Source organism: Glycine max, chromosome 16 (genome assembly GCF_000004515.6).
Source record: "Glycine max cultivar Williams 82 chromosome 16, Glycine_max_v4.0, whole genome shotgun sequence".
Taxonomy (NCBI): Eukaryota; Viridiplantae; Streptophyta; class Magnoliopsida; order Fabales; family Fabaceae; genus Glycine; species Glycine max.
This window is the reverse complement of record NC_038252.2, coordinates 22127856-22146617: the sequence shown is the minus strand read 5'-3', so window position 1 is coordinate 22146617 and position 18762 is coordinate 22127856. Positions and strand designations below refer to the sequence as shown.

Below are 18762 nucleotides of genomic sequence, written 5' to 3'. Positions count from 1 at the left end.
GGAAAAGTCCGTGCCTACGTCCAGTACTCAAGCAACCCACTTGAGATTTTCCACTCCCTTTGTAAAAATCCGTTTACAAAGTCTGAACAACACAAGGACAACCCATCCCTTGTGTTTGGAAATCCTTACAACTTAAGAGACCCTCATTCCCTTAATCAATCTCTTTTAATGAGAAGAAAGAAAGAAGAATTCTCTCTTAAAGAGAAGGATATTACAATTGAAGTCCTTGGAGAAACTCTTAATGGATTTGCAAGTGTTTTCCCAAGAGTTTCTTTTGAGAGAGCATTTGGCAATGAAGTTATCTTGGAATATCTCTCTCATTTCCTTTTGAGAGGATAAGACATTTTGAACAAAAAACTCTCTCATCAAAATTTGTGCCTAAGTCACCTATTAATAGGCCTTTGATGACCATTCACAAATTCAATCAAAAGATGTGACTGTTGGCAGATTTTCTGAAAACTTTCCACTGGTAATAAATTGCAATGTTTGTGTAATCGATTACACAATTATAATTTGAAGGGTCATGACTTTTGAATTTGAATTTCAGGAGTTTCGTCGCTGGTAATCAATTACAGACATATGATAATCGATTACATGTTCAAAATTCAAATTCAAAACCCTTTTCAATAGCTCTTTTTCATTCTTCCCTTCTGGTAATTGATTACACTTCCTGGTAATCGATTACCAGAGCCTTGCATAACTTTGAAACCCTTTGTTTTGAGGCAAGACTTGATCTTTAGTAAATCTTGAAACAAAGCTTTGTTTGTTGAAGCAATCTTGAATTAATCTTGAAGCAAATGCTTATCCTTTGAAGCGGCCTTGTTTGATTCTTCTTTGGCATCATCAAAATTCATGTATTCATACATTCACATATAGGTATGCCAAAATTAAATGTACCAGAGAAGGTGTGTGATGTGTGTCTCATTGGCAAGCAACCAAGAAATTCCTTTAGAGTGTGTTTGGACGAAGAAATTTAAAATTTTAAAGAATTTTAATTTCTGAGAATTTCAAATGCTTCAATTTAAATTCTTTCATTTCAAAAATTTTGTGTTTGGATAAAAAATTAGATTTCTTCATTTTGTGTTTGGAAGAGTCACATGGCATGTGAGCAACAGCTGTGTTCACTCTTCCACTTGATAAATACGTTTCTTAACTTTCTTACTACGACTTTTGACTCTCTCTCTCTCTAGAGTAGTAGTAGTATTCATTCATATCCATACTCGATATCATATCACACACACACACTATCTCTCTTTGTGAACAGAGCTTGCCTCTGTGCTCTCTCTCTCTTTCTAATGGAAAAGATAGCTCAAACCCTTAAAACAAACCACAGCCTTTGAGAGAAACAAACATAAACCACTCTCACTCTCCTTAACCTTTCACCTTCGATATCTGGAGAAAATGAAAGCTCTATACAGAAGCTCTCTTTTGCTCCTCTTCTTCCTCTTGGTGTGTTCTGCATCTTCTTCTTCGGTTCCCACTCTGCAACTCCTAAGCTTCAAAAACTCTCTCCCGAACCCAACCCTGCTCTTGAACTGGCTCCCAAACCAAAGCCCATGCTCATTCACCGGCATCACCTACAAGACACCCAGCACCTCACTTCCATAGACCTCACCGGCGTCCCTCTCACCACAAACCTCACCGTCACCGCCGGCAGCTGAACAAGTGCGGAGGTTTTCGGGAGAAGCTGTCGTATCCTATAGCACAAAAGAATTTTAAATTCTTTCATAAAATGAAAGAATTTGAAATGCTAATATTTAAGCTAACTAAAATCCCTGATCAAAATACTCCAATTTTAATTTCTTTTTAAATTTTTATCCAAACATCTTATTTAATTGAAAAGTAATTAAAATCCTTTAAAAAATTGAATTACCCTATTAAATTTCTCCATCCAAACATACTCTTAATTCCCATTTGCCAATGAGAGCTTCCAGTGTACTTGGCGTTGTGCATTCTGATGTGTGTGGTCCTTTTGAGGTACCATCACTGGGTGGGAACAAGTATTTCACATCATTTGTAGATGAGCATAGCAGAATGATGTGGTTATACTTGATCAAGGCAGAAGATGAGGTGCTCTCAGTTTTCTAGAAATTCAAGGTGATGGCAGAGAAGCAAAGTGGACAAGCTTTGAAGGTTCTGAGGACAGATGGAGGTGGTGAATACACTTCCAAGGCATTCAACACTTACTATGAGCAACATGGAATAATTCATGAGGTAACGTCACCTTATACATCACAACACAATGGCTTGGCAGAACGAAGAAATAGAACTATCCTTGACATGGCAAAGAGCATGCTTAAGCAGAAGAAGCTACCTCATTCATTCTGGGGAGAAGCTATGAGCACAACAACTTATTTGTTGAACAAATGTCCTACTAAGAGATTGAAAGAGAAAGTCCCAGAAGAGGTTTGGTCTGGAAGAAAGCCACTGGTTAGTGATCTTAGGATCTTTGGATCCCTATGCTACAAACACATTCCTGATGCCAAAAGGAGGAAATTGGAAGACAAAAGTGAACCAATGATACTGATAGGCTATCATGTTACTGGTGCCTATAGACTCTATAATCCACACAAGCAGAAGGTTGAGATCAGTAGAGATGTATACTTCAATGAGGCAGAGGCATGGGACTGGAGCAGACAAAGGTGTGAAATCATACCAATGATATCAACAATTGAAGAAGATCAGAATGAGGTTAGCACTGTAAACGCAGAAATAAATGCAGAGGAAGAATCACCACAAAACCAGAGGCCACAAAGAGAGAGAAGGATGCCAACTAGATACTGTGATTTTGAAATGGGAAGTGATATTGAGGTAACAGAAGAAGGAGAATTGGTTCACTTTGCATTACTAGCAGATGAAGAACCAATAAGTCATGAAGAAGCATTACAAGATCAGGTTTGAAAGAACACAATGCTAGAAGAGTTGAATGCTATTGAAAAGAATAACACTTGGGAGCTAGTTGACTTACCAATTAAGAAGAAAGCAATTGGTGTGATTTGGGTGTTCAAGTTGAAACTGAATCCCAACGGCACTGTTGCAAAGTATAAGGCAAGGCTTGTGGCAAGAGGCTTCCTTCAAAAACCTGGCATAGACTATTCTAAGGTTTATGCACCAGTGGCAAGAATCGAGACTGTTAGACTAGTAGTAACAATGGTCAGCAACCACAATTGGCCACTATTTCACATGGATGTAAAATTAGCTTTTTCGAATGGTCCATTAGAGGAATTGATCGAGGCCGTACCCGAATCAAATAAAAATTAAAATGTAGTAACTAGGAAGTAATCCTAGGTCATTTCCCAACGAGCAATGATAAACCAAATGTTCATAACATATAGTAGGAAATAGTAACAAATTGGGGGAGGGGGGTTGTTTGCTTTTGTAAATTAAACAGCGAGTAAAATTGAATTAGAAAATATCAGAATTAAAATACGTTGCTTCCCCTTGATTCACAAACAAGTCTCTTATCCTAGGTCGCGAGAATTTATCCTTTATCAATTTAACCACTTAATCCAACCCTAAATTAAATTACTAAGCGAAATTTAACATAAGACATTCATTATGTGATTAAGCAACACATACACCAATTACTCATAAACGGTCATTAAGCATGAACGTAAATTAAGCGCAGAGACAATTAATCAAGCACTAAGCATGCATGAATTAATAGCGACAAATTCAGAGTAATTAGTGAAGAGGAAAAGCTGAACATAATTTAACAGTAAAAATAGAACCTCAAAGAGAACTGTGCTTGATCCTCAAGAGAAAACAACGCTGGGGACTTAGCCTTCCATTAATCAATAGAGAACGAAATTATAGATTGAAGAAAAAAAATTTATTGCTAAAACGAAAAGTCAGAACTGGAATTGCAAAAACGAAAAAAAGGAGAAAGAGAAGAGAGATAGAGCTAAACTAGAATCTTGGTGCTGTTATATAGTTTTCCAGTCCCAAAGCATACAAATCTGTTTTAAATCCAAGCCCATAAATAAAATAAAATCAAATCTAGATAAGATAAGATAAGATCTAGATAAAATAATATCTAGATGAGATCAAATCTAAATAATATCTAGATAAGATAAGATATGATCTAATTTTGTAGAGTAAAATAGTCTGCCCTCTTCAAGTCCAAGCCCAATTCTGGATTCAAGCCCAATGCTTCATTAATTCCTGAAATTAGATTAAAAACATCAAATTAGCTGAATGGGCCCAAATAATAAAACTGCCTAATTAATTTGACAATTAAGACTAATCAGTATTTAAAATGGTGCAAAAAAGGGTTAAGAAATAGGAGAAAATAATGGCACATCAGGAATCTATTTTTGTGACTCAACCACCAGGCTTTGTGAATGAAGGAATGGAAGACAAAGTGTATAGGCTTAACAAGCATTGTATGGCCTAAAGCAAGCTCCCTGGGAGTGGAATAGAAGGATTGACACATTCTTGATTCAGAGTGGATTCTAGAAATGTTCAGTTGACTATGGTGTTTATGTGAAGAAGGATACAAGTGTGATTTTGATTTGCTTGTATGTAGATGATCTACTAGTAGCAGGCAATGATTTAAAGGGTATTGAGTTCTTTAAGGCACAAATAATGCAAGAATTTGACATGGTAGACCTTGGTACTCTAGCTTATTTCCTTGGGTTAGAATTTGTAACTACCTCAAAGGGAATTCTGCTTCACCAGCAGAAGTATGCTACTGATGTATTGAAAATATTTCATATGGTAGATTGCAATCCTGCAAATACTCCAACAGAGGTTAATACAAAATTGGAAATAACAGAAGAAGAAGAAGCAGTGGATCCAACCATGTATAAGCAACTACTTGGCTCCACCCAATTCAGAAATCATCCACATGAAGAAGATTTCTTATGGACAAAAACACACAGGTACTTTTCAATAATGCAGTTGAGGACTTCTGTTTGGTCGTCAGTCCGCAAATGATAGGCTGAGCTCATCCGTAGTTGAGTTCCACTTAGCCAGAAAAAGCCTGCCAAAAATGACTAATGAACAAAGGGTCGCGATCCAAAACCAAGCTCTTGGACATTCCATGGAGCTTTTCGATGATGTCCATGAAAAGGAGTGCAACAGAGTGAGAGGGATGGTGTGTGGGAAGCATGCCAAGATGAATACCTTTCGAGAAATGATCCACCATCACCAAGATGGTAGTGTTTCCATGATATGATGGTAAGGCAATGATGAAGTCAAGAGAAAGATCCTCCCATGGCCGGAAGGGTACTGGTAGGGGGCAAAGTAGCCCGGCCACCTTCCGTGTTTCATACTTCATGTGTTGATAGTCAACACAAGATGTGATGAAGCGTTCCACATCCTTTCGGATTTCATGCCAAGTGAAGTTCTCACGGAGTCGTGCCAAAGTTTTGGAAACTCCCATGTGCCCATCTGTCAGCGACAAATGATATTCCTTGAGTAGTGTTGGGATGAAGTAGGATTCTAGGGGTAACCAAATCTGGCCCTCCTTTAAAATCAAATCCTGAGAAATGGAAAAGTCTGAATATATTGTAGGATCGTCGGAGATAGCATCACGTAGCTTTAGAAAAGCATGTACATTAGTAGAAACAAGAGAGGCCCAGAAAACTTCACATGGCCTTGGAAGATTAAGGTGTGGGCCACTTTAGTATGGCTTAGACCTTAGCCAACACTGGTTCAACTCCCTGTGTAGAGACCAAGTGTCCCATATACTCAACCTGTTGTTAGGCAAAGGTGAATTTGGAGAGTTTGAGAAAGAATTGACCATCCAGAAGAACCTGGAAAGCCTGCAATGAATCAAGTGATCGTCCAAAGTTATGCTATAGATCAAGATGTCGTCAAAGAATACAGTGATGAAGTGACGGAGATATGGCCGAAAAATATCTTTCATTGTCGCCTGAAATGAGGAAGGAGCATTGCACAGGCCAAATGGCATCACCCTGAACCCGTAATGGCCATGGTGCGTGCGAAAAGCCGTTTTGTCAATATCATCCTTATGCATCAAAATTTGATGATAACCCTAGAGAAGGTCGAGTTTCGAGAACCAATGTGCACCGCCAAGTTCATCAAGAAGTTCATCAATCGTTAGTATCGAAAAAATAATCCTTGATAGTTATCACATTGAGTGCACGATAATCTACACAGAATCGCCAGGTTCCATTGTGCTTTCTAACCAAGAGAACAGGTGACATGCATGGGTTGGTGCTAGGACGAATCAGGCCCTTCTGTAACATTGAATCCACCTAAGCTTCAACTTCGTGTTTCTAGAAGTGAGGATAACAATATGGACATATGTTGACTGGCTCTGAGTTAGGGAGTCGGTGAATGTGATGATTGGTAGGGTGTGGTGGGGGTAAAGTATGTGGGGTCTAGAATAAGGCGGAAAATTTGGTGGTGAGAAGTTGAATTTTAGGGATGAGTGGGATAGAATGTGTTTGACTTGAAGGAAGCTCAGTGGAAATAATTCGTAAATGGAAGAATTCACTAGCACCATCTCTTTGAACCAGACGATGAAGTTGAGGTGGGGTAATGAGATGGAGGGTGGATTCAGTGTCACCCTTTAACTCAATGAGTTGCTCACCATAGATGAACTTCATAGTTAGGTCATTATAATCCGTTAAAAGTGGGCCAAGGGACTTGAGCCACTGCATCCCTAGCATAAGGTTCACACCACATAATGGTAGCATGTGATGGTCAACGAAGAAGACAACATCCTGAACACGCACTGTCACAGTTTCGCAAAGAAGATGACAATGGAGCTGATGGCCATTGCCTACCATCACACGTAGTGGCGTTGTGGCCCGTGTAGGGAGGCTCAAGCTGTGGACCAAGTGCTCTTGGACAAAATTATGGGTGTTACCCCTGTCACTAAGTATCACCACCTGTTGGTCTGTGATATGGCCCAAAAGGTGTAAGGTCTCGAGATCCAAATGACCCAAAAGAGTGTGTAGGCTAATTTGGGCCTGGGTTGGAGCTGGAGCATCTGGTGAGTCGGGTACCAAATCTGAATGAGGGGTGATATCTGGAAAACCCTCATCGTCATCCGCGATCAAGAGAAATACCTTGGAGGCACATTTGTGGTCATGATGAAATTTCTCATCCTAGTTGAAACAAAGGCCACGCTTCTACCGGGAGGTCAATTCCTCCTGAGAAAGTCGTTTAACTGGTAAAGAGGAAGATGGTTTGAGTGGTGTGGGTAACAATGGAGGAGGGGTCGGAGAAATGGAAGAGGGGCCAAATGAGATGGTTGGTGAAGGCAAAGGAAAGGTTTTGTCACAGAATGAACGGTGATGGTCTACAAATTTCTCCTCTTGAAGGCAAGCCAACCCCGCGGCCTAGACCGGTGTTAAGGGCTACAAGGCCTGAACCTCACGGCGTATCTCCGAAGCCAAGCCTGAAATGAAGAAACTCAAAAGGAAAGAAGGAGGAAGACCTATAATTTGATTCGTCATGTCCTCAAACTAAGAGAGATAAGCACGGATAGTGCTACGCCGAGTTAATTTGAACAACGCTTTAGTGGGGGTCTTCGTATTACGAGGGGGCAAAGTGCGTTTGTAGAGCCTAAAGGAAAATAGGCTAAGAACTGAATTGGCCATTGCTCCTCATCCATTGGAGCCAGGCAAGAGCTCTGTCTTCCATGTAGAAAGAAGCAATGGTGAGGCGTTCGTGTTCCGACATCGAATGATACTAAAAAACCTGGGTGATCTTAAAGATCCATCCCAAAGCATCGGAGCCATCGAAGCACGGGATCTCAAGCTTCATTCGATGAGCATAGGAAGGTGAAGACGAAGATGGATTGGCGGAAGAGGATGAGGGGGAATGGTGGTACACATCTGGGCTAGGCATTTGATGGAGGAGCTGTTCAAGTTTTAGGGCTACAACGTGAAGCGTATCACTAAGTGAAATTTGATGATTAGTGAGCTTGGTGATGGCATCCTCAAGTTGTTCAATAATGGTTTTGGAATGGGTAAATTCTGCCATGGATGAAGACAACGAGAGCACCAAAATGTTAGAACAAAGAGGGAAGGGACTAGAAGTCTGGCTTTAAAGGCCAAGTGCCTCCAAACAAGAAAGGATTAGAGAAGGTAATTTTCATTCATGCCTTTGCCTTATTACAATGCATACACACACACACACACACACACACACACACACACACACACACACACACACACACACACACACACACACACACACACACACACACACACACATATATATATATATATATATATATATATATATATATATATATATATATATATATATATATATATATATATATATATGATGGTCTACAAATTTCTCCTCTTGAAGGCAAGCCAACCCCGCGGCCTAGACCGGTGTTAAGGGCTACAAGGCCTGAACCTCACGGCGTATCTCCGAAGCCAAGCCTGAAATGAAGAAACTCAAAAGGAAAGAAGGAGGAAGACCTATAATTTGATTCGTCATGTCCTCAAACTAAGAGAGATAAGCACGGATAGTGCTACGCCGAGTTAATTTGAACAACGCTTTAGTGGGGGTCTTCGTATTACGAGGGGGCAAAGTGCGTTTGTAGAGCCTAAAGGAAAATAGGCTAAGAACTGAATTGGCCATTGCTCCTCATCCATTGGAGCCAGGCAAGAGCTCTGTCTTCCATGTAGAAAGAAGCAATGGTGAGGCGTTCGTGTTCCGACATCGAATGATACTAAAAAACCTGGGTGATCTTAAAGATCCATCCCAAAGCATCGGAGCCATCGAAGCACGGGATCTCAAGCTTCATTCGATGAGCATAGGAAGGTGAAGACGAAGATGGATTGGCGGAAGAGGATGAGGGGGAATGGTGGTACACATCTGGGCTAGGCATTTGATGGAGGAGCTGTTCAAGTTTTAGGGCTACAACGTGAAGCGTATCACTAAGTGAAATTTGATGATTAGTGAGCTTGGTGATGGCATCCTCAAGTTGTTCAATAATGGTTTTGGAATGGGTAAATTCTGCCATGGATGAAGACAACGAGAGCACCAAAATGTTAGAACAAAGAGGGAAGGGACTAGAAGTCTGGCTTTAAAGGCCAAGTGCCTCCAAACAAGAAAGGATTAGAGAAGGTAATTTTCATTCATGCCTTTGCCTTATTACAATGCATACACACACACACACACACACACACACACACACACACACACACACACACACACACACACACACACACACACACACACACACACACATATATATATATATATATATATATATATATATATATATATATATATATATATATATATATATATATATATATAACCTTACTAGGATAACAAAATTATAATTCTATCTTAACAGAAAATGAAAATGGCAGACAAGGATCACGCACTATCACACACCGTCCCTAGCTAGTGCCAGCTCAGCCTAATACCGTTAGACATAGTCCCTAAGGTACCTAAGTGTGGTGACCTTTCTCGTGGACTTCTTCCTTACGGTAGGTTGTAGCTATGCTTCCTGCTTCCTATCACAAATCTTTGACGGGACATGGTGGTAGATGTAGCCCTGTGATACCCCTACAAAGGTCACTGTTTCCTTGTATTGATATTGCATTTGCATTTCTAAAGACACCTTCTATTGGTACTTAACCATTCAACCTATTAAAGGAAATATTCAAGTACTGTAGAACAAGAATACCCTTTGGACCTTCTGGAATTGATCTAGACAAGTTATTTTGTGACAAATCTAAGTACTAAAGGCCTTTCAATGAAGCCAAGGAAGAAGGTATGGCCCCCTGGAAGGAATTCCCATGTAAGTTAAGGAATTCCCATGTAATTAAGTTAAGGAATTCCAAGCTTATGCATTGTGGAATTTCACCAGAGAGAGCATTGTTTGAAACATCCAACTTGTTGATGCTTTTCAGCTTAACCGACTTCAAAGGGTAGGCTTTCCATTGAACGAGTTGTGGGACAAGTTCAATAACAATGACAAGTAGGAAAGACCAATGACTTGCAAAGGAATAGTTCCACTAATTCTGTTGTGTGAAAGGTCAAGGTATTGTAAATTTTGGCAATTCCCAACACCAGGATGTATGCTTCCTTCCAACACATTATTTGACAAGTCAAGTTGAAACAAAAGACTAAGGTTGCCAATGGATAATGGAATTTCTCCTGAAAGTTTGCTCACATTTAAATTCAATGACTGCATCTTTTGGAACATGACAAAAGAAGCAGGAATAGTCCCAGTAATCTGATTGCCACCAATATAAAACTGGCTTAGTTGACTTGATAAGTTGGCCACAGAGTTGGTTAATGAACCACCAAAGTTGTTTAGATTTAAATCAACACGTTCAACTTGGTGCAGTTTGTCAAAGATGTCAAGAAATCCAAGTCACTGGATGAATTACTCCCTAGATGATTGCGTTCCATGGCGATGAACCACACATCTTGGAGATTTCCTATGCCAGTTGGAACTGTGAGAGTTTAATTCTGTTTTTGTGTGGTGCAGATTTGTTTGTACATTGGATATAAGAGAATAACAGAATTTTAAAATTCTGTTATAAGTGCCTAGCCTAAGTGTAAAGGGTGGTTGCTTTGTTTTGCTTGTATAAAAGGACATACATACATCTTAATAAAGTGTTGTTTTCATTCTATCATTTTTTCTGTTGATAGTGCTATTCCTAGTGTGTAGGTGTGCAATTCTTTGCTTGAAAACAGTGAGTGATACACGAGTGAATGTGTGAGGGAGTGAATTGTATCTCTTGCAATTGAGTGAGGAACAGTGTGTGTTCCAACAATTGGTATCTAGAGCATTGGTTTCGATAGAAGGGGCAAGAATCTCTAAAGAAAGGTTCTTGGAGGTGTTCTTGAAGGAGTTCTTTGATGACTGCAGTATCTGGCTCAATTCCTGCAAATCTACCAGTTCTCAAAGGAAAGAACTATGAAAATTGGAAGATTCAGATCAGGGTGGTGATGCGATTCCAAGGGGTTTGGGAGTTCGTAGAAGAAGGTTATATACCTGTGGGAAAGAGAGCAACAGATGAACAAAAGGTTGCTGATAGAGAAAAAGAAAAGAAAGATTGCAAGGCACTTTTCATTTTGCACCAAAGTGTAGATGCTGCTAACTTTGAAAAGATAGCAATGGCTCAAACCTCCAAAGAAGCATGGGACATTCTGCAGAAATCTCATGATGGAGCCACAAAATCCAAGAAGATCAAGCTGCAAACTCTGAGGAGACAATATGAACTACTACAAATGGAAAAGAATGAATCAGTTGCTGAGTACATCACAAAAGTGCAGACAGTGGTGAATTCAATGAAGGGCTATGGAGAAAAGATAACTGTGCAATCAATTGTAGAGAAGGTGCTTAGAACCATGCCACCCAAGTTCGACCATATTGTGGTAGCCATCGAGGAATCCAAAAATCTTGAAGAGCTTAGCCTAGAGGAATTGCAAGGATCTTTGGAATCTCATGAACAGAGAATGAATGAAAGGATAAATGAGAAGAAAAGTGAACAAGCCTTGCAAGCACGGTCTAATCCAAAGAAGCATGGTGATAGATGGAAGAAAGAGAAAAATGAAGCAAAGAGAAATGAATGGAGGGGAAATCAGAACAGTGATAAGGACCACAAGAAAGGAGGGGGATCCAATTCCCAACACTCTTCAAATAGAAAGAAGTTCGACAAAAGAAGTATTCAATGCTTTAACTGTCAAAAGTTTGAGCATTTTGCTTATGAGTGTTACAACAAACCCAATAACAAAAGAGAACCTAAAGGTGATGATGCAAAATTGGCTTAGGAAGAAGATGATGACATTGAACAGGTACTGCTAATGGTAACTACTCAAATTGAAGGGGCAAGTGATAATTGTTGGTAGCTAGACACAGGTTGTTCCACTCATATGACAAGAAGAAGAGAGTGGTTTCTCAACCTTGATCAATTTGTGAAGAGCCAAGCCAAATTTGCTGATGATAGAATTTTGACTGTTGAAGGAATTGGGAAGGTCCTTATCAAAGCAAAGGATGGAGGTCAGTCTTGCATCACTGATGTACTTTTTGTACCAGGTATGAAAAGTAATCTCCTCAGCTTAGGTCAATTATTAGAAAAGGGCTTTATGACTAAGCTTGAAAACAAGATGTTGAGAGTGTTTGACAAAAATCACAAGCTCATTTTGAAGTCCCCTCTTTCAAAAAATAGAACATTTAAAATTGAGATTGATATGATAGAACAAAAGTGTTTTACCACTACAGTAAACAGTGAAGAGTGGTTATGGCATTACAAATTTGGCCATTTAAATTTTAGAGATTTGATTAAGCTAAACTCAAGAGAAATGGTGTTGGGTTTGCCTCAGATCAAGTCTCCTAGTGAAGTATGTGATGGTTGTTTACAGTGTAAGCAATCAAGAAGCACTTTCAAACAAAATGTACCAATCAAGGCAAAGGAGAAACTTGAGGTGATTTACTCTGATGTGTGTGGCCCTATGCAAACTGAATCTCTGGGTGGAAACATATACTTCATATAATTTATTGATGAATTGACTAGGAAAGTATGAGTTTACCTAATAAGAAGGAAGAGTGATGTCTTTGAAGTCTTTGAGAAGTTCAAAAATATGGCAAAAAAGCAAAGTGGCTCATTGATCAAGATATTGAGAACAGATGGTGGTGGTGAATATGTTTCTGCAGAATTTCAAGAATTTTGTGATCAAGAAGGCATAATTCATGAAGTGGCTCCTCCCTACACACCTCAACATAATGGAGTTGCAGAAAGAAAAAACATAACCATAATGAATATGGTAAGGAGCATGTTGAAAGGCAAGAGTCTACCCAAGTACTTGTGGGGAGAGGCAGTGTCTACAACTGTCTTCATCTAGAATAGGAGCCCTTCAAAGAGATTGGAAGGAATAACACCTGAAGAAGCTTGGAGTGGTGCTAAACCAAATGTGAGCCATTTCAGAATCTTTGGATCACTTTGTTTTAGGCATATCCCAGATCAGTTAAGAAGGAAGCTAGATGATAAAGGTGAACAAATGATCTTACTCGGATATCACTCAACTGGAGGCTATAAGCTGTTTGATCCGAAGAGTAAGCAGATAATAATCAGTAGGGATGTGGTATTTGATGAATCTAGAAGCTGGGACTGGGAGCAGAATACTGAAATGAAGGGACCTTCAATAATGATAAGGTCAGAAGAGGAAGAAACAAGTGAAGGGAATGGTAAAGCCACTCAAAGAGAAGTGAGACCCCAGAGAAATGCACCCAAACCAACTAGATTTCAAGGTTTTGAGATGTTGTTTGATGTTGATGTAAGTGCAGATGGGAATCTTGTACATTTTGCTCTGTTTTCTGAAGCAGAACCAATAAACTTTGAAGATGCTATGACTGATCAGAGGTGGGTTAAAGCTATGACAGAAGAGCTTAAATCTATTGAGAAAAATCAAGTGTGGGAGCTGGTATCTCAACCAAAATTGAAGAAGCCCATTGATGTGAAGTGGATCTATAAGATTAAGACAAATCCAGAAGGCAAGGTGGTCAAGTATAAAGCTAGACTTGTGGCTAAAGGATTTTTACAGAAAGCTGGGATTGACTACAGAGAGGTGTTTGCACCAGTTGCTAGAATTGAGACTATTAGAATAGTAGTGGCAATTACTAGCCTAAAGAATTGGACAATGCACCAACTAGATGTGAAGTGTGCTTTCTTAAATGGTCCTCTTGATGAGGAGGTCTATGTGACTCAGCCACCTGGATTCTCTATAGTTGGCCAAGAGTCAAAGGTTCTCAAGTTGAGAAAAGCTCTTTATGGACTTAAGCAAGCCCCAAGAGCTTGGAACAAGAAAATTGACAGTTTTATGATGAAAATTGGCTTCGATAAGTGTAGCTGTGAGTTTGGAGTCTATGTAAGATCCAAATCAGTAGGTAATATCATTATTGTATGCCTCTATGTGGATGATTTGTTGATCACTAGAGGTAATGAAAGTGAGATAGCAGAACTGAAAAGGGAATTGATGAGTGAGTTTGAAATGACTGATATGGGGGTTCTATCCTATTTCCTTGGACTTGAATTCAAGAAGACTGAGAGAGGTATTTTGATGCACCAGAGCAAGTATGCAACAGAAATATTGAAGAGATTCAACATGGTTGAATGTAATTCAGCAGCAACACCAACTGAGGCAGGTCTTGTACTTGAAAAGGAGGGCAAGGAAGACAAAGTCGATGCAATTAAGTTCAAATAGATTGTTGGTTCTCTCAGGTACTTGTGTCATTCAAGACCTAATTTGGAATTTGCTGTTGGACTGGTAAGTAGATATACGAAAGGACCCGGAATTCCTCATCTCCTAGCTGCCAAAAGGATTCTAAGGTTCATAAAAGGGACCATCAATACTGGAATTTTATTTCCAAATAAAGACAATAGCAACTCAAAGGAATTAGTGGGATATACTGATGCAAATTGGGGAGGAGACAGAGATGACAGAAAGAGTACTACAGGTTACATATTCATGTATGGTGCAGCACCAATATCGTGGTGTTCTAAGAAGCAATCCATAGTGGCTCTATCAACATGTGAAGCTGAGTATGTTGCATTTGCAATGAGTGCTTGTCAAGCTGTCTGGTTGGACACATTACTACAGGAATTAAAAATCAAGGAGAGTGATGGAGTGAAGCTTTTTGTGGATAATAAGTCAGCTATAAGCCTGTCAAAGAATCCAACCTCTCATGGTAGAAGCAAACACATAGAAACAAGGTTTCACTATCTTAGGGATCAAGTGAACAAAGAGAAATTGAAAGTGGAGTACTGCTGCACATTTGATCAACTTGCTGATATTTTAACCAAACCCCTCAAAGGGGAGAGGTTTAAAATGTTAAGGGACAGAATTGGCTTGATGAACTTAGGAGATTAGAATTAAGGGAGAGTGTGAGAGTTTAATTCTGTTTTTGTGTGGTGTAGATTTGTTTGTACATTGGATATAAGAGAATAACAGAATTTTAAAATTCTGTTATAAGTGCCTAGCCTAAGTGTAAAGGGTGGTTGCTTTGTTTTGCTTGTATAAAAGGACATACATACATCTTAATAAAGTGTTGTTTTCATTCTATCATTTTTCTGTTGCCAGTGTTATTCCTAGTGTGTAGGTGTGCAATTCTTTGCTTGAAAACAGTGAGTGATACACGAGTGAATGTGTGAGGGAGTGAATTGTATCTCTTGCAATTGAGTGAAGAACAATGTGTGTTCCAATAGGAACTTGTCCGACAAAGTTATTCCTTGGGATGTTAAACAACAGCAAACGGGTTGCATTCGAGATGGAAGCCGGGATAGGACCCGAAATCTTATTCATACCAATGCCAAATTGTTGGAGATTAGGGAGTGTGAGGAACATGTTGGAAGGTAGAGAGCCATTAAATTGGTTGGCTCCAGCTGAGAAGAAAGTGAGAGATGGAATATTAAATAGTGTAGAAGGAAGCATACCAGATAGTTTGTTGTCTGCAATAGAGATATGGGTCAAGTTTATGAGATGGCCTAACTCTTCCGGTACATTTCCCTCCAAGTTATTGACTCCCAAAGAGAGAAAACTAAGAGATGAAAGATTCCCTATAGATGCAGGAATTTCACTAGTCAACAAATTGTTCATAGCAATATATAGAAGTTCTAGCTTGGCTAGAAATCCAAGCTCCATAGGAATTTTCCCAACAAGCTTGTTTCCTGATAAACTCAATCCTTTGAGTTCAGAGCAACTAGACAAGTTGGTGGGAATTTGACGACCTTTTAATGTGTTATTGGTGAGACACAGCTCCTGCAGCCTGAACAAACGACCTATTTCGTGTGGGATTTCGCCGTAGAAGCTGTTGTTTTGAAGGTTGACATACCTCAGAAAAGTGAGATTACCTATCTCAGGTGTTATCAACCCCCTTAAGGCATACCCTTGTAGGTTAAGGGCAGTGACCCTTTGATGCTTGAGGCTGCATGTGACTCCATGCCACTTGCAAAAGTGAGTTGAACTATTCCAAGAAGCCAAGACATTAAAAGGGTTGTTTTCTACTGCTTCTTTGAATCTGAGAGATGATAATTGGTCTGTCATTTCCTAAGGCACTAGCAGTGCTCTTAGGTTGCAAACATAGTAGGGTGGCAGAAAAGAGAACCACATGAGTGCATGTGAACCAGAATGAAGAGTTTCTCATTCATTTAGTTTTAGTCGTGGAGAATCTCAACCAAATGAAAACTGTTTGGTACAAAGTTGAGTTGCTATAATTCTGCTATATACAAATGAGTCTATATAATTGATAACTAGCTAGGAGTTAGAGTTGTTTTAATGACTTATGGTGTGTGTGAACATTCGTATCTTTTGAGTTCACTTAAGTTGATATAAAGCTATAAAATTCTTGCTATTATTATTAGGATAAGATTTATTCTGCTTCTGTTGACTTTGAAATTAAACTAGGCGTGACATAAGCTCGATCGTTACCAAAAGTTATTAATATAGTTTTGAATTGGTCTTGAAAAGGATAGCACCGCTGGTGTTACTTACGTGATAGTTTTTAAAGAAGCTGCATGGAGAATTCTTGAGTTCTTGTAGTTGACATGGCTATAAAATATTCCGTTCGTATTTTAATTAGAGCTAATTATTCCGTTTTTTTGTATAAAATCACATATTCTAAAGGACGTGATATATAAATTAATAAAAGTGATAATCATCACACCCGTCAGAATAGGGAGTAGCTAAAAATAATAATATTAATTAATCCGATAGCTATTGCCGAAAGGAAAGCTAATTATAACTTCATACAAACCTATTCTAAGTATATACAAGTACATAAATCAAGCCCGTATACATTTTAAAACCCTTTTATTCTAAACGACTCTTAACCGCTTAAAGTTAATTAAACTATTTCAATATTAATATAAATATTAGACTACCCACTCGATAATATATACTGACTTCTGAATAAGTGGTTAGAGGAACCAGTACTTAAAGTCATGTAAAGAATGTATAGAAACTTTGGTGTTGGACTTTGTACAAAGGTTGCCTACTTTTTTTACTTCATGCATGAGCTTGAATAATACTAGGAGTTTTAGTAATGTTATTCAGCAAAACTTTATTTCTTTGACTTATCCTGATTTTCCCACTTCGATTGTGCCTAAAGTCACGGATGTGGGAATATGGTGCGGGGTTTGTCTTTCCTTATGGTCAATTTACTTTACCTTTTTTGTAGGAGCAAGTTAGAAACCTTGATCATTCACAATCCAAATCCAACTTTGAAAACAAAGCATGCATTGACAGAATATGATATAGAATCGTGTCCATATATCCAACCTCTTGCTTGGTAAGGTCACCATTGCTTCCTTTGTATCGCAAAACATGATACGTATTATTCTAATTCTAGGTAAATACAATTGAAAATACTATTCACACTCCCCCTCTTTATTAATATACTCCTCTCTCTTTTTTATTTTCCTAAATTACCCTTGTAAATACACACTCCTTTCTCATCTTTCTTTCCTTTACGTTCTTAAGGAAAACACATACTCCCCTTTTTCTACAAATTTAGCAATTGCATCGTAACCCCAACAATTGTCATTCTATTTGAGTTTTATTCTCACTCTCTCTTTCTCTTCTTCATTTCACGTCTATTAAGGGTTCATGGGATTGAGATTTTCTACAACATGGCTCTTGTAGATGCTGAGATACATGACAGAGTTGTAAGCACACAAGGCAATAATGTTGGGTAAATTTTCAGATAAGGAGAGTGTTTTTTTCCTTCTAAAAAACATTAGGGAGAAAGTGACAAGGGAGGAAGGGGTGTGTGTTTACGAGGGTAATTTAGGAAAACAAACAAAAAATAGGAGTGTATAAGCAAAGATGGAAGGTAAATAGCAACTGCCTGCATGATAAAATTTAGACATAGTATCGCTTTGGGTCAAAGTCTCATTCCACCAATGACGAATGACTTACTGATTAGATCATTGACTCATTAACCTAGTACTTGATTAAGTTGATGATCAATCCAGTTCTAATAACATTGCTAAAAAATTTCAAAGACTTATTTAAGTTTTTCTTAATTTTAAGGATTAATATGATAACAAGATTCAATTTCAAAGACTAAATTGATCATTTACTATTCAAAAGACTTACATTTGTCATGATTATGACTCATCCGTATCAACCTTATAAATAAAGCTCATGTAATGTTACCAAGTACCCACACTTTCCTTGTATTGTTACTTTGTTGGTCAACACACTAACTTAGGTCTTAGAGTGAGTTTACAAGCACTCATTATCTTCATCCTTTGAACAAGTCCCCAATTCATCAACAATTCTTAATAGGTTGATGGTAGGTGCACCCAACAATAATGATGGGTGCACCCAGCACTTAAGGAGAAAAGACTGAAATACCCCTTATCTGTAAGCCTTTTAAGTTGATCCGTAAGCTTTTTATGAATCAACTTGATCCGTATGCTTAATATCAACATACAGATCAACTTGATCCGTATCAACCTTACGAATCAACTTGATCCGTACGATTTACAGACCACCCTCACACACACCCAGCACAAATGTGAAGAAAGCGCATGGGTAGTTTTGATATTTTTAAGAAATGTTGGGTGCACCAGCAATAATGCTGGGTGCACCAGCAATAATGCTGAGTGCACCTAGCATCAGCCTTCTTAGTAGATGTTGTGAGCCTATGAGATACTCGAGGGCCCAACTTAACCATTTTAGCACTGATTGTGCAAAAAAATAAATGTATTCCCACTTCCACCAATGTTATCGCCACTTGTTGCCAAGCTCCACTCAAACTTCTAATGACCATGTCAAATATTAGATTTTAAATTGTGA

General features: G+C 38.7%; 1 protein-coding gene across 1 annotated transcript; it reads right to left on the bottom strand.

The window, feature by feature from the left end:
• Positions 1 to 3004: 3004 nt before the first annotated feature.
• Positions 3005 to 16146, bottom strand: LOC102665287 (LRR receptor-like serine/threonine-protein kinase EFR). Its single transcript, XM_041010353.1, has 3 exons — positions 15396 to 16146; positions 4112 to 4164; positions 3005 to 3082 (listed from the first exon to the last, which is right to left on the bottom strand). The coding sequence occupies exons 1-3, from the start codon at positions 16003 to 16005 to the stop codon at positions 3005 to 3007; spliced, it is 741 nt and encodes a 246-aa protein (XP_040866287.1). The 5' UTR covers positions 16006 to 16146.
• Between the last annotated feature and the right edge of the window lie 2616 nt (positions 16147 to 18762).

Bases quoted from the DNA above. Each gene is read 5' to 3' on its own strand.
- LOC102665287 (XM_041010353.1), bottom strand. From the start codon at position 16,005: ATGACAGACCAATTATCATCTCTCAGATTCAAAGAAGCAGTAGAAAAC. The intron at 4,165-15,395 runs GTATGCTTCCTT...ATCTAATTTCAG, and splicing joins TGCAGACAACAAACTATCTG to GAATTAATGAAGCATTGGGC. The intron at 3,083-4,111 runs GCAGACTATTTT...AGTCTATGCCAG, and splicing joins TGGGCTTGGACTTGAAGAGG to GTTTTTGAAGGAAGCCTCTT.